This window comes from Falco naumanni, chromosome 3, assembly GCF_017639655.2.
Source record: "Falco naumanni isolate bFalNau1 chromosome 3, bFalNau1.pat, whole genome shotgun sequence".
NCBI classification, from domain to species: Eukaryota; Metazoa; Chordata; class Aves; order Falconiformes; family Falconidae; genus Falco; species Falco naumanni.
Genome location: NC_054056.1, coordinates 94,409,270 through 94,430,015, shown reverse-complemented (window position 1 = coordinate 94,430,015; position 20,746 = coordinate 94,409,270). Strand labels below are relative to the sequence as shown.

The following is a 20,746-nucleotide window of genomic DNA, read 5'->3' as shown; positions in this document are numbered from 1 at the left end:
CTTCAACAATGATCAGTACTTCAGAGAAACTCATGTTTTCTAACAGAGAAGCTAGTGCAGTCACGGTATTTAAGTGTCATTGTTTTGGTGTTTGGGTTTTTTTTTTTTAAACTGCATGGTTTTAAAAATGATGCTTTTTCCAGATAAATGTTGTTCTTAATGTAGCTGTCGTTTAAAGCTTTGTACTGAGAGCTGCAAGCTACTAGCCTGTGAATTAAACCAGTATGTCATTCTGTGAAAGAAATGTTCCGTGGAGAAATGTACAGTCTTTGACATCAAAGATGTGGGTTTGTGAAGGGTAGCTTTCACCATCAGCCCTCTCTTAATTCAGAGTCATCTTTGGAGTTCTGCATTACGTGCATGACCGTGTGTGCACATGTATGTATATGTATCTATCTTATGCTAGCACTTAGTTCTTTCAAGTTACAGGCTAAAGTTTGAATTTCTGGGTTACAGAAAAACGTGTTTTGGGCAAGTCTTGTTTGGGAAATGTAGTTAGGTAAGTGACAGAGCAGCAGTTCTTGTAGGGAAACTGGTTTTGTTCATTAGTCTACCAAGCTTGATTGTAAATGTGGTTGCATAGGAGGCACATGAGTTTGCACTGGTGAATCTGAAGAGCAGAAATTCAATTAATAGATAGGATTTTTTTGCTTTGATATTTGTTTAGTTGATGGTCTCTCTAGCTGATGTTTTAAGTAGCTGATTATTCACTTAAGACCCTTGTCTCCTCTTATAGAGGATCTTATGTCTCTTCTGGATGCTGACATACATTCTGCTCACCCAAGTGTCATTATTGATGCTGATGCTATGTTTTCAGAAGATATTAGTTACTTTGGTTATCCATCCTTTCGGCGCTCATCACTTTCCAGGCTAGGCTCATCCAGAGGTAATTTTGCACATTTTTTCTTTGTAATAAGTAGTTTGCTGTGGAAAAAGTTAGTGGTAGTACATACTGGTGCTTGAGATTCTGATTTAATGTGAAAGTAGACTGTGATATGTTTTCAAATGTAGAGTAGACAAATAGACTGTTACTCATCAAAATTATTAATGAATTCTGAATATTAGCAGGTAAGTTCTGCAAGAACCTTGATAGTCATGTATTTTAAATCTCATTGTTGATCATTGGTGTTTCAAGGTGTTATAAAATTTTTGCATGTTAAGTTTGTTTTAAACTGTAGTGTAAGTACCTACTAATACATAAATTGCATTACAAATATTTAATTTGGCTCAAAAATGAGTAACAATTGATGACATGCAGCATTCTTAATTTTTTTTTCCTCCTTACTTTTGGGTTGCTCTTTGTTCACTCTTCTTCACATTTCCTTAATTGTTCCATGACAGAAGTTACCTTTATGGTATGGGGAACTTTAAATACTAAGGAGGGACAAGAAATGTAAATTTTACCTTTTTGGAAGCATTTTTATAGTTGGATAAGGAGAACTATTGGCAGCTGGTTAAAAAAACTTCCTTGAGCAGTGTTAAGGCATTTTACTTCCCCCTCCCCTCCCCCCGCAGTGTATTACACTTAAAAGATTTATAACAGACCACGCAGCAATTTCCTATCTTTTTGAAGCTGTTGCGCAAATGCCTAGAGTATTTCCAAACTGTTAATCCAACCTCTGCTGTGATTGTTTGTTCAGTACAGTTTTGTTGCCTTTCATGAACATGTTTTAGTATATTAATTGCTGAACACATAAGTTCCTGTTACAAAACTGTTAGTCAAGGGTCAGTGTGATGTTTGATAGGAAATAAGTGCAGTACTTTACGAAATACATCAGTAGGACAAGCTGTCTTGTTTGGCTTATGTAAAAAGGTTCCCATTTGTCTAATACAGCAAAAGACCCAAGACTTGGCGTAATTTGTTGAAACTATTCTATATTGTGGTCATCTCATACATATAATTCCAGTTGATTTTTGTGAGCATAAGTGAAGTACTTAATAGGTTAAATGCATTATGTGCATGTACGAATATTCAGCATCTGACGTAACTCCTTCTAAATTACTCCTTTTTTTTCCTTTTCTAAGGTTATTCTATATAAGACGTTACCACGAATTTTATATTCCTTATTTTCCATGCATAGTTGACTCTTGGAAAGTTAGTTTGATTACCTGATTTAAAAAATTTATCTGCATGAGCGAACTGCAGAGTACTGGCTTTAGACAGTTTGTAGGCCAATTGGAGGGGAAGCATTTTGGTAAGGAACATTTTCCTACAAGGATCCTTTTTAAAACTTGTCTGACTCTTGAAAAAGTTTTCATTTGATCTACTTAAAACAGATACACTTTAATTGAATAAATCCAGTCCTATGGAATATTGCTTTAAACAAAAGGGGTTGGATTATCAAACATATACAAGGGCTTTTTTTAATGCTTGCTTTCTTTAACCTTTTCCAATTACTGGGGTTTTTGGGAAAGTTGTTATGAAACTCTCTAATAAATACTCTTTTTTGGCTTGCATAAAGATATCTAACAGACTCTATAGATTTAAATCTTTATGTTCCTTTTGTTGTTGTTGTTACTACATTGATAAAACGATACTGCAAACCTCTGAATATTGTACTATAAAATTTTAAATTGCAATGTTAAATGTATTTGGCCTCTTACGATGTAAGTGAAAATGCTTTAGCACTTTTTTGTAGTGCACAAAACTGTAAGACTTCTTTATTTCTGGCTTATTTTTATGTTTAGTAATTCTAAAGTATGTATGCTTGAAAGGGTTAATATGTTGAATGTTGCATGTCAGGACTTTATTTTTTATCTGTGTGAGTAGATTTTTTAACTGCTGTTAGTTGCATCCTGAAGGGTCTTTACTAGAGAGTGGCTTACTTTTATCCCACTGGTGTGACCCAATTGCATACCAGTTCTCCTTCTTCCCTTAGAGAGAGACTCTGAGCTGTTGCGTGAACGTGAGTCCGTTTTACGTTTGCGTGAACGAAGGTGGCTTGATGGAGCCTCATTTGATAATGAAAGAGGCTCTACAAGTAAGGAAGGGGAACCAAACCTGGACAAGAAGAATACACCTGTTCAAAGTCCTGTTTCTTTAGGAGAAGATTTGCAGTGGTGGCCAGATAAGGTACGGAAGTTTTTTTACTATTTTATTTGCATGCTGTGTAATAGGTGTGTTTATTTTTTAGAAATAAATACTTTGTTTGCTTTTTGAATATCACATTTCAGTGTATGTGAGATAATATAACAAAGCATATTCTTTATTATGCACTGAAGAAAATTACAAATAACTAGTTACACCCTTGTAGCTGTGCTTCAGTTATTACTGTTTTAATTTTCTTCTCCATGTGTTTTGAAGGCACTGCTCTAGATCATACCATCATGAGGGTTTTTGTTTTTCTTCTTTTACTTAGGTGCTCAAAGCATTTAATAGGCAATAGGGAAGTCATGAAACAATTTAAACTATCCTTCATCAAGGAGACCTTTTTCTGATTAACATTATTATTCCCAGAGATACTTTCAGTTTGAGTAGATTGGGCTTTTAAGCAGCAACAGTGAAAGTTGACATGTATTTGCTGTTACATTTTGAGTTGACCAATAATTTAAATGAGTATTGGTTGCTCCTTCAGAATCCCTTTTGGCTTTGATGAGCTGGTTTTCTTTGTAACCTTAATTCCATTTTCAAGACAAGAAGGAATTCCCACATGAGATATAAGAATAGCAGGGACACCGGCTATATGTTGCTAACTGGGTATCTATAGTCATTTTCTTTATTAATTACCTAGATGCTTTGGGAAATGACTTTAAAAAAACAAACCAAACCAAACCCTAACCAACCAAAAAAACTTCCCAGGAATGGAATTGGTAAATTTCATGGACTTGGGGGTGTCTTTCTAGTGTTTCCATTTCTGTCTGTCTGCAGTATCTGTGCGGTAGTTATTTTGATATGTCATGCTTTATTTCTGTATGTTTTTGTTTTTTCCTTTCAGGCTAAATATAGATAGGGAGCTTGAAGAGGGATGCAAATTTAGAGACTTATTTCTGCTTACAGCAGCTTGCCTTTAGCTGCTATCATCTTCATTCAGGCATTCAAACTGAGAAATGAAGATTTCTAAAAACAATGTTTGTCTAATAGTTGCTCTCCCAACTAGAACTTTTATGTCTAAAGTGTGATGTGAATTTTTTCAGCCAGTAACATTGAACTTCTGTGTCAGTGAAAATTAGTGGCTTATGTCCGCTTTCCTTTGTCATAATGGTAGAATGAGAGAGTCATTTAGCTTGGGTGAGATTTCAGGGGTTTTAGCATCAAAGAATAAATGTAGTTTAGATATGTAATGCTGTCTTATCTTTTTTATTTCCACAGCTGTGTTTCTGTAACATTGTATGGCCATTACGTTTGTGTTTTTTGTTTTGTTCTGGTTTTTTTACTACTTCAGGAATGTTTTTCCTGTTAATCCCCTTCTTCTCTCAGGTCCTGAAACTTAGTTACTAAATTAGGTGGGGTTTTTCTTTTCTGGATTTTTTTTTTTGTTGTTATTTACAAAATCATCAGACCCTACCCTAGAACAATTATTGCAGTCTTTTATTGGGCATCTTTTGGATGGCATTAACTTGCTGTGATACGTAATTCAATGCTTGTCCAGTTTAAATATATTGAACTTCTTCCAAGATACCTGCTTGCATATGCACTCATATAAACCCTTGCTTCTAGTTAAATGAAGGTGTCTTACTGGAAAGGCCTTTTATCTTTATCCAAAAGCAATTAAACTTTTCATCCTGTCCTTCAGCTGAACATTCATCAGAAAATTTTTCTGCATCTTTCTTGCTGTAGCCCCACTCTGAAGTTTTGTTGGTGGTATTTTCCAACAGAAATTCTTCAGGGTGAATCCTGAGGGAGATGATTTAGCTGAGAGGCCAGTTCGGATGTTGTTTCCATTTTGAAAATTGGAGAGGAGATCTTGAAATGTTAATGGAAAAGACAGTAAGCTAGGGAGGAGATTAAAGAACACGAGGAATCGCTACAGAATAACCAATCTTGTTTGCAAGTATTTTTCCTTCATTTTTCATGATTTTGACATTCAGCATTTGAGACAGAGCTATAGTAGTCCCCAATGAGGATAAACTTGCATTTATGGGAGGTAAAGTACCAATCTGAGAGGAAAGGATGGAACTTTGGAAAGCTGATTACGTTTCCAAATGCATCGGTTTCACCTGTAATCTGAGACTAATGATGTTGAGGCATGTTGCATAGGTACTGAGTTTTCTCCGAATAAGTCAAATCAACTGCTCAAGAATTCAAGTCAATGAACGAATTCTTCTGATAGTTCAAATCTTGTTGGACTGTAGTACTATCAATCTACTCTGCCATGTGTGTCAGAGCCACTCTGTAGTATGTCAAGTACGGCTCGTTTTTTTTCCTGCTAGACTGTAGTTAGGTGCAAACTGAGTCTTTACTTTGTTCAAATAGGTGTGTTCTGTTTAGCTATTGAAATATTAAGATTTTGTCAGTAATCTGCATAGTCTTTGAGTGTGTAATTTCTCTGATCTGAAGTCAGAATTTATAGCTGAACACATCACATGCTGGTTGCAGAACCAGAGCTGTCATGTCATTTGTGCATCTTTGTGCCGTTAGCCTTTTGAATGGCCTCATGGAGGTGTGTGTAGTGTCGGTCCTGTATCATTTAGATCGCAATTGCTAGTATTTTGATGGAAGGAAGAGAAAAATTTTGAATGGCAGGCCTCTAGTGTCGAGCTTGTGGTATGAAACTGTTTATAAAAAGTTGTAAAACATATTAGCAAGATTAAAAATCATGATACTGTCTTGGAGCAAAAATTAATTGCTTTCCATACTTAACTTCAAGGCATTAGGCCAGATAACTTCTGGAGATTCATTTATGCTGATGAAGTAGGCATGCATCTCATTAGACCACAGTAGGTTCTGATGGCAGTTCTTTCTCAAAATATGCAATATTTACACAACGACAAGTATTAATCATGACACAGATTAGCATTCATGCTACTTCTGTGCTGTGTTGGTAGATGCCCTCCAGAGCAAAATAATTCTGTTATGATTTAAGTAATCCTACATTCCATTATCAGTGTATAAAAGAGAATTACTTGTGATTGCTTCTGTCCCTTCCTGCTGCCTTCGTTCTCTTCTTTCCCAAAATACTGTTAAAACATTTTGAGCTATTGGTAAGAGATGTACTGAATCCTGTGTCACTCAAGGACATGCTCACACCTTTTGAAGTGTGTGCTTCTGGGCATGAAAATAGTAAAAAAATAGCGTGAATCCAGATATATGAAACTAGAAATGTTGCCCCTTCTAAGCTTCTGTAGCTGAAAGAAAGGTCTCCTAATTTTAGGAACAGGTGTATGTACTGAATGGTGGGCTTTAATGGTCTGACAGAGAATTCAGTTTCCCCTCCAATGGTTGAATTGGTCAAATGTGGCATATTCTATTCTGAGAGGAAGCTGGAGATACTGATCTGAGGGATGTCTGCTACAGAGACCAGTTGTCATGTACCTACCTGTCTTTCAGATTTGTAGCTATAGAAGACAGCATTTGATTTTGTACTATTTGTTTTTTAGTTCTTTAAAAGCTGTGTTCTCCCTTAAGTGAACTTTTAGTTGTTACCAGTAACAAGTTTAGAAAGAGCATGGGTGTCCTATAGCTGCACTTGGTGAGGAGCAGTGGATGAATGGGCCTTACAAATGTTTTGCAGTTAACAGAAGCAAATGTTTTATGAAGTCACTGAAAAAAAAGGTCTGTAGTTTGAGATGGATTACAATGCAAGGGGGAAGTGGTCAGATGGTATATGAGATTGGGAAAAGTGAGAGTGTAACTGTTCTGTAGTTGCTGCAACATTGATACACAACCAAATCTAAGAGGGGGGAAAACAAGGCTGTGAGGGCCAGGATGAAGCAATTGAGAAAAGTTGTACAATCAGAGTAGCAGAGAGATGCCATATGAGTTTTGGTAAAATGTTAAAAAGGAGAAGGGGTGGGGGGAGGCGGGAAGAATAACCCGTAATTAGAAGCTTTTCCAGCGTATCAGGTCATACAGCTGCATTAATATGTCATGTAGCATGATGAGGTTTTGTTGAAGTTTTTTTAAAAATTAATCTTGTAGTTGTTTGCCTTCAGAAGTGAAAGATAAGAATTGCTTCATTGATGAGGCAGTGAATTTGATAATTGATTTCTTGGGTAGTTGGAAGATACCTTTATGAGTATATGTAGGAATGGAATAATGGAATTATGTTTGTTTTTTGTTCATTTCAAAACGCCAGAATTTTGGAGGGAAACTTTGTCAGATGTCAAGAGACCTTCCTGGTTTTAATTCTATGAGTAGTGTTGTGTTCTTAAAATATTGTGGGAGCTGTTAATAAACTGTCCAAGTTAAATGCCGTGTATATATTATTGCTACACTTCAGGAAAATAATATTTATTTATTTCTTACCTCACTCTGTCAGAAGCAGTAATGCACTCTGTGTGTGTGTGAGCATGCTGAGCTTGAGACAAGCTGGTTATATCTGTATTTTCAAGTGCAATGTTCATGGCAGTGCTGAAAAAAACTTGATTTTTTTTTTTGCATTTATGTATTGATACATATGTATTTATAATATTGCTTTCTTAGACTTCATATTTCTGTATTTGTAGGATGGAACAAAGTTTATTTCTATTGGAGCTCTGTATTCTGAGCTGGTGGCTGTTAGCAGTAAAGGAGAACTCTATCAATGGAAGTGGAGTGAATCAGAGCCTTACAGAAATGCACAGGTACTCTACATCTTTAAATGCTTACCTTCACTATGATTTATATGCTTTGAATATCTGAAATATTTTTTTGTTTCCAAAGAATCCTTCGCTACATCATCCACGAGCCATGTTCTTGGGATTAACCAATGAAAAGATAGTGCTCCTTTCTGCAAATAGTATTAGAGCAACTGTTGCCACTGAAAATAACAAGGTATGAGATGTGTGTTGGTTGCTGAGTTTGGTAAAGATGGATTTGTTCAGTTAATTGTAGTATATTACAGACAAGTTGATTCTTCAGCTTCATCAGTAGTAGAAAGTACTTAACTCATTTGTTCATTCTACTTTTCCTCTATACAGATGTAAAACCAGAACAGAAATCCAACTGGTGTTTTGTAAAAATTTTATTTTATTTTTACCTTTTTGCAATCTGGCTGATTTACAGCTGAAACAGTGAAAAGATCTATGTTTTATCTGATTATCTGAAATACTTGGCTTTTTGTTGTAACAAAAACTGACACTGGTTGTAGAAACTGACACTGGTTTAAGCATAGAGAAGATCGTTAATGTTCTGTATATATTTACTAGAAGAACTAAGGGCTGTGAAGCTTTCAGTGCTGTAAAGCAAGCTATCTAAATACACCTTTCTGCCCAGTTAATAGTAAACTTGAAACTGATTTGGTAAAGTATGTGCACTTTTTGAAGTACTGTTTATGACACTTCTGTTGTTTTGTTTTTTTTTTTTTAACTTCTTTTGTTTTGTTGGGGACTGAAAATAGATGGGGGAAAAAAATCCTGAAAAGCTCTTCTCTAGGGAAAGAAAAGGTGGTAGGAGATAAAATCCCGAAGGGAATCATTGGTTTTTTGTTCTGTGGTGTTTTTTTTTTTGTTTGTTTTGGTGGTGGTGTTTTTTCTTTCAAAACCAGTAAATATTACATTAAAGGGTGCAACTAAGGTGCAACTTTTCTCTTTCTTTTTTCCCCCCATACCTTCTCTGTTGATTTCTTCTCTTCTCCCTTAGGTTGCTACATGGGTAGATGAAACTTTAAGCTCCGTAGCTTCTAAATTAGAACACACTGCACAGACATACTCGGAGCTTCAGGGAGAAAGAATTGTTTCTTTACATTGCTGTGCTCTGTATACGTGTGCTCAACTAGAGAACAACTTATATTGGTGGTAAGTAAATAGTGTATTTATGTACATCAGTGCAGATCCACTATCTTCATGTGCTTGGCTCCGAGGAACATTGCAAAACTACTGATCCACAGTTGTTCTGAGTTCTGTAACTCTGCACTTGAGCTTAGGTTCCCTTTTAAAAGTATATTTATTCTCTTTAATGCCTAAAGCTTTTGGATCCAATTATAACATCTTTAAGAGAGTAAGGTTATTCTTTTAGGAGGTCTGTATAAATGCTTTAGCATTCAGGTATATCAGTACTACACAGTATCAGAGAATAACTTTTTTTATGCCTTTCAGGCCTTTTTCAGATTATAAATACAGAACGAACTTGCCCATGTATGATGTCCATATTACTCTGTTAGGCTCTGTTAGAATATTTGGTCTATTAGTTTGTGGTCCAGATCTTAAAGAAGAGAAATAACATCAGATGCTCCCTCTGGAGCTTGTTAAAATATAACACTTCTAAACATTGTAAAATATGAAATGTTAATTAAAATATTTTAGCTAACAATCTGATAAATAAGAAGCCTATGTATAAAAAACAAATACAGACCCCCTCACCAAACCCTCAAAAGTAACACTCCCAAAAGAGCTCTGAAATGAATTTCTGATTTGAGTGAATTCATTGAATATTACTAATGCTTTGTCAGTATGCATTTTTGTCAGTGTGTCAGTAGTCACTGCATTACACATCAGGCCCAAAACTCAAGTTAAATACTTGATGATGAGTTGGAAATCGGAGTATTGAAAATTGGTTCTGTGAAACAGCTTTCTCATTAAATTCTAATAACTCTGAAAAATATTTAAGTACAATTGTAACTAGGCTTGTAAACTTGCACAGATATATTTTATTTTAGTCCCAAATCTCAAAATTACAGCTCTCAGATTCTTGGCTGTTTTGTTATGTCACAGGTGACATACCGTGACACCTAGAGTGATTAGTCTTAGTGTGGAAACTAATAAGCCATAACATTGGAGATACCTGGCTACTAGAACCTGCCATCTTTACTAATTTTAGAATTGGTGCAATATATAAAAAGGCTTATTAGCATTTATATGTAATCTTTGAAAGTAATGTATTTATTAACCAACATGTCCTTTCTGAGAGAGGTTAAATGTCAGCAGCAGTGATTTTATGTTAATCAGATTGATGTAGACAGACGTTCCTGTTACTATTGATAATTCTTAGGTACAGTGGTCTGTAGTACAGTACACTAGACAGGATTTCAGTTTCCAGTGTTGCACAGGACCAATGCTTTTCATGGTTTACTTAATATGAAGGAGACTTTCAAATAAAAGCATCTAACTGTATAGGCCACTGACTAAAACATGAAGTGTCAAAATAATAAGCATGCTTAACTGTGTACATAGGTGTTATTTTCAGCTAAACTGAATGGATCCAATTACAAAAGAAATGTTCTTTTTTCCCCTTTTTGCAGCTTAAGTCTGTTGTAAGAGTCCTAGACTCCTTCAACCATGTCCCCAGAGAGAAAGTGAAGCTTTTAGAATTTAAAAATAAAAAAAAAGTTTATCCTGTTCCTTAATGACTGAAAGTTCTCGAAATTATCACCACTCATGGGAAAAATATTCTCAAGTTCAGAGGGGATAATCTGCAACCTGAAAGCTGTGACTGGAACAACACAGAGCCAGCAGCATGTTGGACAAGGAGGAATGCCATTTGGCATGACATATTTTAGATGCTCTCCCTCTTTCTCCTCCTCCTAATAAATTGACCATTTGAGATTTGGGAAGTGGGACTGAATATAGAAAAAATGTCATTTCTACAGTGGTTTGAGATTCTGGAGAAGGTGGCACAGACTTGCATGTTTGATCATGACTACGTTAAGCAGAAGGAATAAACTGTTCAAAGTTACAAAAAAAGCATTTTTTTCGTAGCCTGTTTTTAAAATAAGATGCCTTTTTTTCCACAGGGGTGTAGTTCCTTTCAGCCAAAGGAAAAAAATGCTAGAAAAGGCTAGAGCAAAAAATAAAAAGCCGAAGTCTAGTGCTGGTATCTCCTCTATGCCAAACATAACCGTTGGAACCCAGGCAAGTGCAACTGTCACAAGTGTCATTTTTACAGTGCTGTGTGATGAGCTTATGGTCTGCACTTAAAAAAAAAACAAAATAAATTAGGTTCTGTTATTGTTATGCACAAAAGTTGTATCAATAATATGGAATTAAAATAGCGTATTTTAATTTTATGACTGTAAATTGATGTGCCCTGTTAGTGGTGATGTTTCACAAGTGTGGTTATTGCTGCAAACATGGAGGAACAAGCTGTACTCATACAAAGTATTTATGTTTTAACTTACCTACCGATTCTGTATTTGAGAGAAAGTAAGTATAGAAATGCGATTCTGAATAGCGTACATAGCAAGTCTGGGTTTGATTTATTTATGCAGTGGGATATGCCTTTGGTTTGAAGCCTCTTTACGGAAAAGGTTAATAACTGATACAGAGGTGTAAGATTCTTTTTGTGAATTAGTATTAGAACTAGTATGAGACAAAACAGCTCCTTCCCAGGGAGCATGTTTCTTTTGGTTCCCAATCCATTCTGATCAATTCAGGAATAAATCTTTGTACTGAATTTGTACTTAGTACTTTTGTGGTTGAGCAGCTAAATACTATATATTAAACAGTTTCACTGCTAAAGCTGTTGCTTTCAGCTGTGAATTCCACAACAGCCTCTTTTTTTTCCTAGCAAAGCGTGTATAGTACATCACGCTGACTTTCCTCTTCATCTAGTTCCATACGTTTTCTTGGTTTTTTGACTACTGCATGTGTCACCAAGAAAATGCATACATATATGATTTCCATTGGTATAATCCATTGTTCTCATAGAAATAAATATTTCTGTCTGTAGGTGTGTTTAAGAAATAACCCCCTCTATCATGCTGGAGCCGTTGCTTTTTCAATCAGTGCTGGAATTCCTAAAGTGGGTGTGTTAATGGAATCTGTTTGGAACATGAATGACAGCTGTCGGTTTCAGCTTCGGTCACCCGAGAGCTTGAAAAACATGGAGAAAGCTAGCAAAACTACTGAGGCAAAGTAAGTGTTGAGAACATGCATGAAATGCACACAAAACATTTATTTGCTGATCTCTTGAGTTGGTGATTGATTAAAAATTGAAAAGGAGGAAGGTCAGGTTTTTATCAGTTTGAAATTTTTGCCACCTTTATAAGATTCTAGCTTGCTTGTAAACTTTGCTAAATGTGCAGAAAGCTCGCGGCTGGAAAGGCATCTCAGTGCCATGAAACCACTATGGAAATGTGAAATGCAGAAGGAATATTAAATGAAGACCATGTTGTAGTGTTTCATAAAGCTTCCAAGATGTTATATTTGAATAACTGAAAATGGTTTTGTTATGGAACTGTTTCCAGGCCCTTCTTCATGGCACTGAGACAGCTGTTTCAGCCCCTCCAGAGTTCTGGGTAAAAAAAAAAAGCACTGGGTTGACAATAGCCATTTAAATGTTTTAAAATGTATTTGCAGTTTCAAGAAAAACTTGAGACAGTTTAGCAGTTTTAGAGTTTCAGATTACTGTATAAAGCTAATAATTCTTCCTTCCAAATTAAGTACATCTAAGGATGTTTGTTTACTGTAATATTGTATCTATGCTCAATTAATATTATAAAGCTAATCCCTGATTAAGCAGCATAACACCATTCCCAACATCAGTTGTATAGCCTTGTCAGTTAGGATGGTTGTATGCAAGTATGGAGTTACTTCATTAAAGTATTATTAAAGGAACATGACTGGGACACACTGACACTTTGTCCATTGTCACAGAAAAGATTTTGCCTTTTTCTTTCTTCATTCTAAGTAACACCTTTTGTTCTAGACCTGAAAGCAAACAGGAACCAGTGAAAACTGAGATGGGTCCTCCACCATCCCCAGCTTCCACTTGTAGTGATGCCTCTTCAATAGCAAGCAGTGCATCAATGCCATATAGTAAGTAATGTGTAGCTCATAGTAAGCTGAAATATTTATGTAATTAAATTTTTGTAGAAGGCAGTTCTTAGAAAGATTCTCTACTAACTTCGGAATCTGTTTCCGTCTTTCAGTCTGAACTTCAATATATGTAAAGGCTTTTGTAATAGTCTTCAGATAAGCAGTGAATTGTCAGTGTTACATTTAAAATGTATTAGTATAAGCAGTGACTACTTGCTGTAAGGTAAATCTATACAAGCATATCACAGTTCTCAGAATTAAAAGTATCTTTCAGGAGGTGATCAAGAGGGAGTCTGAAGATAAAGTTGTTTATGTTTAATTGCAGCGTGACAGCGAGTTTCATTACAGACCAGAAGTTGAAGTTGTTTTGGAAAATTCCTTTTAAGATTAAGCTGTTGTCGCACAGCTTCCTTGCAATTGAAATTCAGAGCGTAAAGCAGTAGTTCATGATCTATTATATTAAATGTCTAAAACTAGACATTCTTAATATTAACATACAAAAGCAGTGAGAGAAGCTTTGTAGTACAAGTTGTACTTACAAACCTAAAAGGCTGCATGAAAATTCATGTAACTGACCTCTTAAGCATTTTTTTCTGTGTTTAAACCCCATGCATTCATAAAGGGTTAATTACAATGCCATCATTTGAAGAAATCTCTTCTCCACTCCTGTTTCTTCTAATTGTTCACATATTGCAGTTTTAAGAAGTGTCTAGAGAATCAGATGGCCTCATTCAGTGAGCGAGAATCCTGTATGCTCCAGTCTGCACTACTGTCTACTTTTACTAGTAGAATCTTTTGCTACTTATTTCTTCTCTTTTGCAGTTTTTTCAACTGTAATTTCTTACTGACTGTAATTTTTCTTGAGATTTTTAACTGCTTGAAGTTAACTTCACAGTTAGCTTAGCAGTTCTCTGCTTCTTTCTTTAAATATGTTGGTATTATTATTTACACTATATACTCAGTTCAGGACGTTAAAGGTTCTTGTCAGTGTTAATTTAGCCATATTATGTATTTAGATTTGATCCTGAATGTACTATAGTAACGATTCAGATAATGTCTTTGCAGTGAATTTAACTGTATTGCAATTACTATTAGCCCATATAGCTATTATCTGTCTCATTTGCTACTCTTCTAGACGTTTACCAAAAAATCCGTATGTAGTGGGCAAGCAGACTTTTCATAAGGGTGATAAAAAGTACTTGTAGCAGGGCTGAATGAGGGGTCATACAATGTCAGCCTTTGTACTTACAGCATGGCTATCTGAGCCCTGCCAAAACAATTTCTTGTATTGTAATTATTTTGCTCAAATGTCCCTAAAAATTGCTTTGTTGATCAGATAGGCTTTATGAGTGCTAATTTCATAGAAAGAACATGAAGGTGGTATGGTATGCTGTTGGGTAGCTCTGACTTTTTTAAAGTCAGATTCTTGTTAACCTCTTGTTGATTGTTGATAATCTTTCTGGTGGGAAAGGTTTGGTGTTTACTGAACATTGCATTTTGATACTTTGATTAAATATTTCAAGTCTTTTTTTTGATGATAACTTTTTTGTCACAGAGCGACGACGATCTACTCCTGCCCCAAAAGAAGAGGAGAAAGTGAATGAAGAGCAGTGGTCTCTGAGGGAAGTTGTGTTCGTGGAAGATGTTAAGAATGTTCCTGTTGGCAAGGTTTGTCTGAAGTACACTGTCCCACCAACTTTGGGGAGGGAAGAAAAAAGTTTTTCTTTTAGATAAGCTGACTATTAAGAGTCTCTAAGTTTCTGACTAGTATGACTTCTGTTGCGTTTTTATTTGTCCTTAACACAGTGGTAGTAACAGACTGAATGTGTTGCGAATACAACGTGATGAATCTTAAAAAATAACATTCTGGTACTTAAGGTTGAACCACGGTATTAAGAAAAGCAGATGTGGTTTTATCTGGGAGATTATTTTTGGTGAGTTGAGCAATAGCTCCCACATGTCCAATGGGATTGGGAAGAGTTACATGTGTTGTGACTGAGTTCTACATACACATCAGCTGAACGTTCGGGTGAATCTAATGTTGTGGCAACCAGAGAACAGAAATGTTTTGATTAGAAATGACATGCTTCGTTAATACAACTCCAAAGTTGTTTGATTTATTACTGCAAAAAATCTGTTTGGTCCTTGTAAGTTGTTCATTTTCTCTCTAGTAAATGTTTGCTCTGACTAAGAGTGCTGTAGAAGAAAATGGTGCATTTCTTCTTTCACACTGTTGTGTGATGTTAGGAGGGATTAGGTCATCTAGACAGTTCTCTGTCTCTATGCTTTTCAAAAATAAGAGCAACAGGTAAAGGTTTTCCACAAAATGAAAAGGTTGAATTGCTTTCTACTTGATTCATAGAAAAAAACCCCAAACCAGTTACCAGAAGAGGAAATAACAGTCCAACAGAAGGCAGTTGGAATTAGTCAGAGTTGTTTTCCTTCTAACCTAATGGTTACAACCTAGTGGATTTACTTGTGCAGGAGTGGAAGATTTGCCTTGAAGAGTATCTTGGAAAGAAGGAGACCCACAATGAGTTTTGATTATCAAGTTCAGGTCATTTTTGAAAAAGGGAGTATGGAGCAACTTAATTCATGGAAACACTTCAGTTTCTATAAATGAGGTTTCAAGATCTAGTTGAAGTTGCTGAAACCGTTGTTTGCATGTCATATGAGCTTTGGGAAAGCCCCTATTGTCCTTCTCTGTCCTTCCTGTTTTAGATCCAAAGATGTTCAGGACAGACACTGTTTTACTGTGTATATATACAGTTGTAAAGGTGTCTGTCTTTTCTCGCTGCATCAAGAAGAACTACTATAATAAATAGAGAAAAGCCTTAATTTTTGTATTTGATATTTTCACTGAGGTGCTAAAACCAGTCAGTGGGCTGTCTTCTGAATAGAGGTATTGGTGCTGAGTCTATTCTGTATCAGTCATTTATGGCAAAGATGCTTTTTTCTCTTCTTCGTAAAGCATGCTGTCCTTTTGCAGTGATGTTTATGGTTGTTCACTTTTTTCCTCTTACAGTTTTGTAACACTTTATCTTTAGAGTTGATCTGTGAAGCCAAAAATCTTGCCTTACGTAATGATTTATTTCTGTAGTAAGAGGAACAAAAACGTGGTTTCTGTCCTTTTACCTGTAAGAGCATCTGAAATTTTGAACATTTACATTCTTTAGAATGAGATTAATAAAGTGATAGCCATGAGTTTCTATCAAAATGTTTGCCACCTTTTAAATAGATAATTCTTTGTTTTACACACAAAAAAATAATTGTTCACTTAGGCTTCAGGGGGTGGAATTTAGAAATGGCATAGGGGCCCAGATTTACTGATGCTCAGCCTGTGTTCCTGAAATAATTTTGTTTTTCAAAAGATGTGTTCCTGTACTTCTGGATGTACACAACAACTTTGACGTCTCCAAAAATTGCTTGGTTAAAATCCTTCAAAGACCACTGTTACGTTCTGTCCTTGGAACGGTGGGCAGGTAGATGGTGTCAAGTTCTAACATGCCTGTTTCTCTCCAGGCTCTTACTGATCTTGATACACTAGCAGTCCACCCCTGAGTGCTGAGATCTAAGATGGCTGTAATTATTCTGATACCAGTAGATCATACAACCAGCCTTTTACCATGCTACTTTGTAAATGTGGATTGCATATGGTGCCGAAGCAACAAATGACCAGGGGGTGTGGCAAGAGTGGGAAAGTTCTTACTTTGGGTGGGCAGTCTTGGAAGAAATTAAGAAAGCGTAAATCTACTTGCACTCTTGGACTTTGTAGTCTTTCTCCTTGGAATATGTTATCTTCCAACCTTATTTCAGTTTAAGTCCATCATTAGATGAAGGAGAGGTAATGACTGTAAGATTATCTACCTGATGGAATGAGTAAGCCTGGCGCTTGTCTCTTCTGTTGTCTGCATTGGTGAGAAATCTCAGTGTCTTCTTTCAGTGTAGTTTAGAAGAGATACAGGCTGAAATAACCCTTTGTTACTGCTCACTCACATCAGATGGTTAGAAGCTGGTTTTGCCCACCCCGTGCAACTTGGGATACTCTGCTTACCCACGTTAGCTTTGGGATCTCCTCTTCTGGAGTGGCTTAGATGGTATCTGGAACCACTGTTAGAACAAAAGTGTAGGGAACCTGGGTTGAAGGTGCTTTTTTCTCTGGCAGCCATGGTTTGTTTTGGTCTGAGGCTTTCCGTTAGCAATGTCCAAGGCCTCCCCAAACTGTTCATCAAGGTTATCCTCAATTGGGGTGAGACTTCTGTGTGTTGCCACTTTTTCAGTTTGTGTGCCCAGAAAGCTTATCAAGTACTAGTGGTTTTGTGAAACATAAATTTGGATTGAGTAGTTTGTTCCTTAACTTGTACTTTGCATTGTATTATTTCATTCAGTCACTTAAGCTTGATGTTGATGTTGTTTATTTATCTTGTTGAGTGCCAGGCCATTATACCACATCTCTGCTTTGGAGCTTTCCGTGTACAATTGCAATAAAATGTTTCAGTCAAGCTCCTAGTTGCTTGTTACATCAATGGATAGTTTTATTTTTTTTCTGTGTAACTACTATAGCCAATAACTATAGTAGTAACTCTTTAACTGAAGACCTGCATTTTAGTTATCCTTTGAAGAGCTGAACTTCTTCTCAACCACATCTTAATAAAAATATTTTCCAGTTTTTAAGATACATGATTTTCTTCTCCAACCACAGAATGGGAAATAAAATAGTATTTGGCATGCGGACTCTGAAAGAGTCACCAGAGTTCCAGCACCTTAAAAACTATCAGCATTTCTTTGAACACACAAAAAAAAGTGATATAAGTAAAAAGTGATGTAGGTGATAACACTAAGAGCAGACAGAAAGCATGTGGAAGAAAACTTTCAGTTATGGAGACAGGATATGTTAAATATTTGGGGATTTCACCTTTTCTTAAGGTGTGTTTCTTTCCCCTGTTGGCTAGATTATAAATCTGAAAGTTCATAAACAAAATTTTATACACCCTCCTAGATGTTGACCATTTAGAATCTTCTGTTTTCACAAGCAGCCCAAACTTGCAGTTTTTGTAGCAACATTCAGTCATTAAAAAAATAAAACTCTACATGTAGTCAGACTAAAAGCTGTGGTTGAAACATCAGCATGTGATTTCAGGCGTACAAGTTAGTCTGATTACCTGAAAAACATCTAAATGTACCTTGATTAAATTTTTTTTTGACCAAATCACAATATTTTCTAGTGTTGTCTTGCAAGTCTCAATAGAAATCTGTATTTGTGTAGTCTAAATCAAAGTTAATATTCATTAATCTTTTGACTAGATCTGAATTTTGAAATTTTTGGGTGGTAGTATTACAGCCATCAGTGATGCTCTACTATTAGAACTAGGAATTCTGCTGTTAAAGTGAAGTGTCAGCATATGGGGAGCGAGTGCTCTGACTATCCACAGTAATCTTTGTTACAAAAAAAAAAAGCTAAGACTTTCATATTTGTTGTTTTCTCTAGCATTGTTGATAGGCTGCATCTAGCCCTAGAGCAACTGGGAAACATAGAAATGGCTGGATTTTTATTACCTACAATATCTTGAAAATTTGAGAGATTTTTTTATTAAGTTGATTACATCTAGATCTTTAATACTGCTTTGTAAGTGCTTTCTGTGTAGAAACTATTGAGAAGTTAGGGCCTAATCAAGATTGGTGGTTGCTTGTGTCTGGTTTTGATCAAGACTGAGAGCATACAGCGATATAGATCTTATTTTTACTCAAAATTAAAACATTGTCCATCCTTTCCTCTGCTCCCTTCCCTCTTAGCTTTGTTTTCTTTTTGGAAAGTCGAAGGGCCTTGCTGTTCGGTGATGGCATAGGATGTTTCTGTAACAAGGAAATCTGTTTTGATGGTTCTAATAGCAGCATCTGGAGAGAGGCTTACAGTCTCGGAAATGCCTCTGTCAGTGTGGGGTTCAGTAACTTCCATTTCCTTGAGGGGCAGAGAGGGACACAGATCCATGAAGTCATGGCATATGTCTGGATAGCCTTGTTTGTATCCTTCGGTCCTAAGGGACTGAGCAGAGAACTTTATCGAGTGTGAGGAACAGGTAGTAGTCCCATTAAACCAACGCTTCATTTTTGCATTGTGCACAGTCATCTTGAGGAGTGACCACTCAAGACTTTGCAACAGAGGCTTTAAAAATTTAGATGGGGCCGAAGAAAAAAAAGTACAAGAGCTGACGGGCACTTAAAGAAGTAAGAGGCTCAGTGTAGTTGGGGTTTTGTGGGTTTTTTGGTTTTGTTTTGGTTTATTTTGGTTTGTTGGGGTTTTTCTGTGTTGAGTTGTTAGCTAATGTTTAGAACTCATTGCCACAGGAATAGTGTTTATTTCCAAAAGTGATTGGACAAATGAGTAAGACAAGAGTCTATCTAGGCTATTAAATGTGAGGTTGTCCTGCTGTTTGTAGTGGGTGGAAGCTGGAAGGGTACCAGGGAAATATCAGTAGGAGCTACTCTAGTCAGTGTTGGTTTGTCTTGGACATTGGATGCTGAAATGGAGGGACCTTTGATCTAATTCAGGATGCCTATGGCATCATTAAGAAATCTAGGTTTTTAAGATTTCAGTAATTTTAGCAAAAGAGCAAGGCTGATGACCAAGGGCTGTAGAATTTAATTGCCAATTATTTTGAACTTTTTTCTTTTCCTGATAAAGATCTGGTTTATTTTGAAGCAAATCAACCTAAACAGTTTCTGTTCAAAGCTTTTGGTAAGATTGTAATGTGTTTTGCTTGTAGGTGCTAAAAGTGGACGGTGCTTATGTTGCTGTGAAATTTCCAGGCACCTCCAGTAATGCAAACTGCCAGAGCGCTTCTAATTCAGATCCTGATCCTTCTTCTCTTCTCCAAGACTGTAGGCTGCTCAGAATAGATGAATTGCAGGTATGTCTTTGTGAAACATCGAGAGAACTATCAGTGTTTTGAAATGTCAGCACTGTATGCTTAATTGCATCTTAAACTATTACATACGTTTCAGGTTGTAAAAACTGGTGGCACTCCAAAAGTTCCTGACTGTTTTCAAAGGACACCTAAAAAGCTGTGTATTCCTGAAAAAACAGAGATCCTAGCAGTAAATGTAGATTCAAAAGGTAAGTAGGGCGTACACTGCAAGATGCTCTGTTGGATCCTTTATTACCTCACTCTCTTCCTAGTGGAAAGCAACTACTGTCAAACTAATATGTACAGTTCTTTCAGCTGATATTAGTAATTCCTTAAAAGTGCTATAGTCAGAGGTTCTTTTTACTGGATGCCATCAGTAAAAGACATTAACCTTTTTCTTCTGTATCTTTGAAGGAGTGCATGCTGTTCTGAAAACTGGCAACTGGGTTCGGTACTGCATATTTGACCTTGCCACAGGAAAGGCTGAACAAGAGAATAATTTCCCTACTAGCAGCATTGCATTCCTGGGTCAGAATGAGAGAAGTGTTGCTATTTTTACAGCTGGACAGGTTTGTGGTTTTGTATCTCAATCATCTAACTTCACTGCACTTCACTTCCAGCATCTTTGAATGGGATTGTACAGCCTTTTGTAAGGCTTTTCCAAAGACTGGCAAAGAAATAGTTCTTCCAATAGGTTGTGAAAGACTTGTTGCTACCATTAGTATTTTGAAGGTGCAAGGGGAATAGCAGTCTTAACTTGCTTAAGCACTTTTTATAATCTTACTCAAATTCTATCTTGAATGAAAAGTAAAAAAGGATGAAAAAAAACTTGGCAGAGTAGTTCCTGTTAGTGTAAACTTGTTATCCAGCTATATTTTGGAATTAGATCAGATGAAAATCCGCTTGTGAGAATGGATATGTTAACAAAAAAAATAAATCTGTATTGGATACTGAAAATGATACATTAAGGTTTTACGCAACTCTTTCTACTATTCAACGTTAAGTATCTT

At 36.2% G+C, this 20,746-nt stretch overlaps 1 protein-coding gene across 13 annotated transcripts in view; it reads left to right on the top strand.

Annotated features, from left to right (window-relative positions):
• The window catches only part of UBR5 (ubiquitin protein ligase E3 component n-recognin 5), an 88,699-nt gene that overhangs the window by 32,936 nt on the left and 35,017 nt on the right, over positions 1-20,746 (top strand). For 10 of the 13 annotated variants that reach the window (XM_040588958.1, XM_040588953.1, XM_040588957.1 and 7 more), the window contains 12 exons: positions 737-886; positions 2,862-3,073; positions 7,606-7,722; positions 7,802-7,912; positions 8,720-8,874; positions 10,809-10,926; positions 11,744-11,928; positions 12,722-12,831; positions 14,387-14,499; positions 19,596-19,739; positions 19,834-19,945; positions 20,151-20,305. In XM_040588958.1, the coding sequence (XP_040444892.1) occupies positions 737-886; positions 2,862-3,073; positions 7,606-7,722; positions 7,802-7,912; positions 8,720-8,874; positions 10,809-10,926; positions 11,744-11,928; positions 12,722-12,831; positions 14,387-14,499; positions 19,596-19,739; positions 19,834-19,945; positions 20,151-20,305 (1,682 nt within the window). The remainder of the gene's footprint in view (positions 1-736; positions 887-2,861; positions 3,074-7,605; positions 7,723-7,801; positions 7,913-8,719; positions 8,875-10,808; positions 10,927-11,743; positions 11,929-12,721; positions 12,832-14,386; positions 14,500-19,595; positions 19,740-19,833; positions 19,946-20,150; positions 20,306-20,746) is intronic. The other 3 variants (XM_040588959.1, XM_040588950.1, XM_040588956.1) reach the window with 1 other exon arrangement.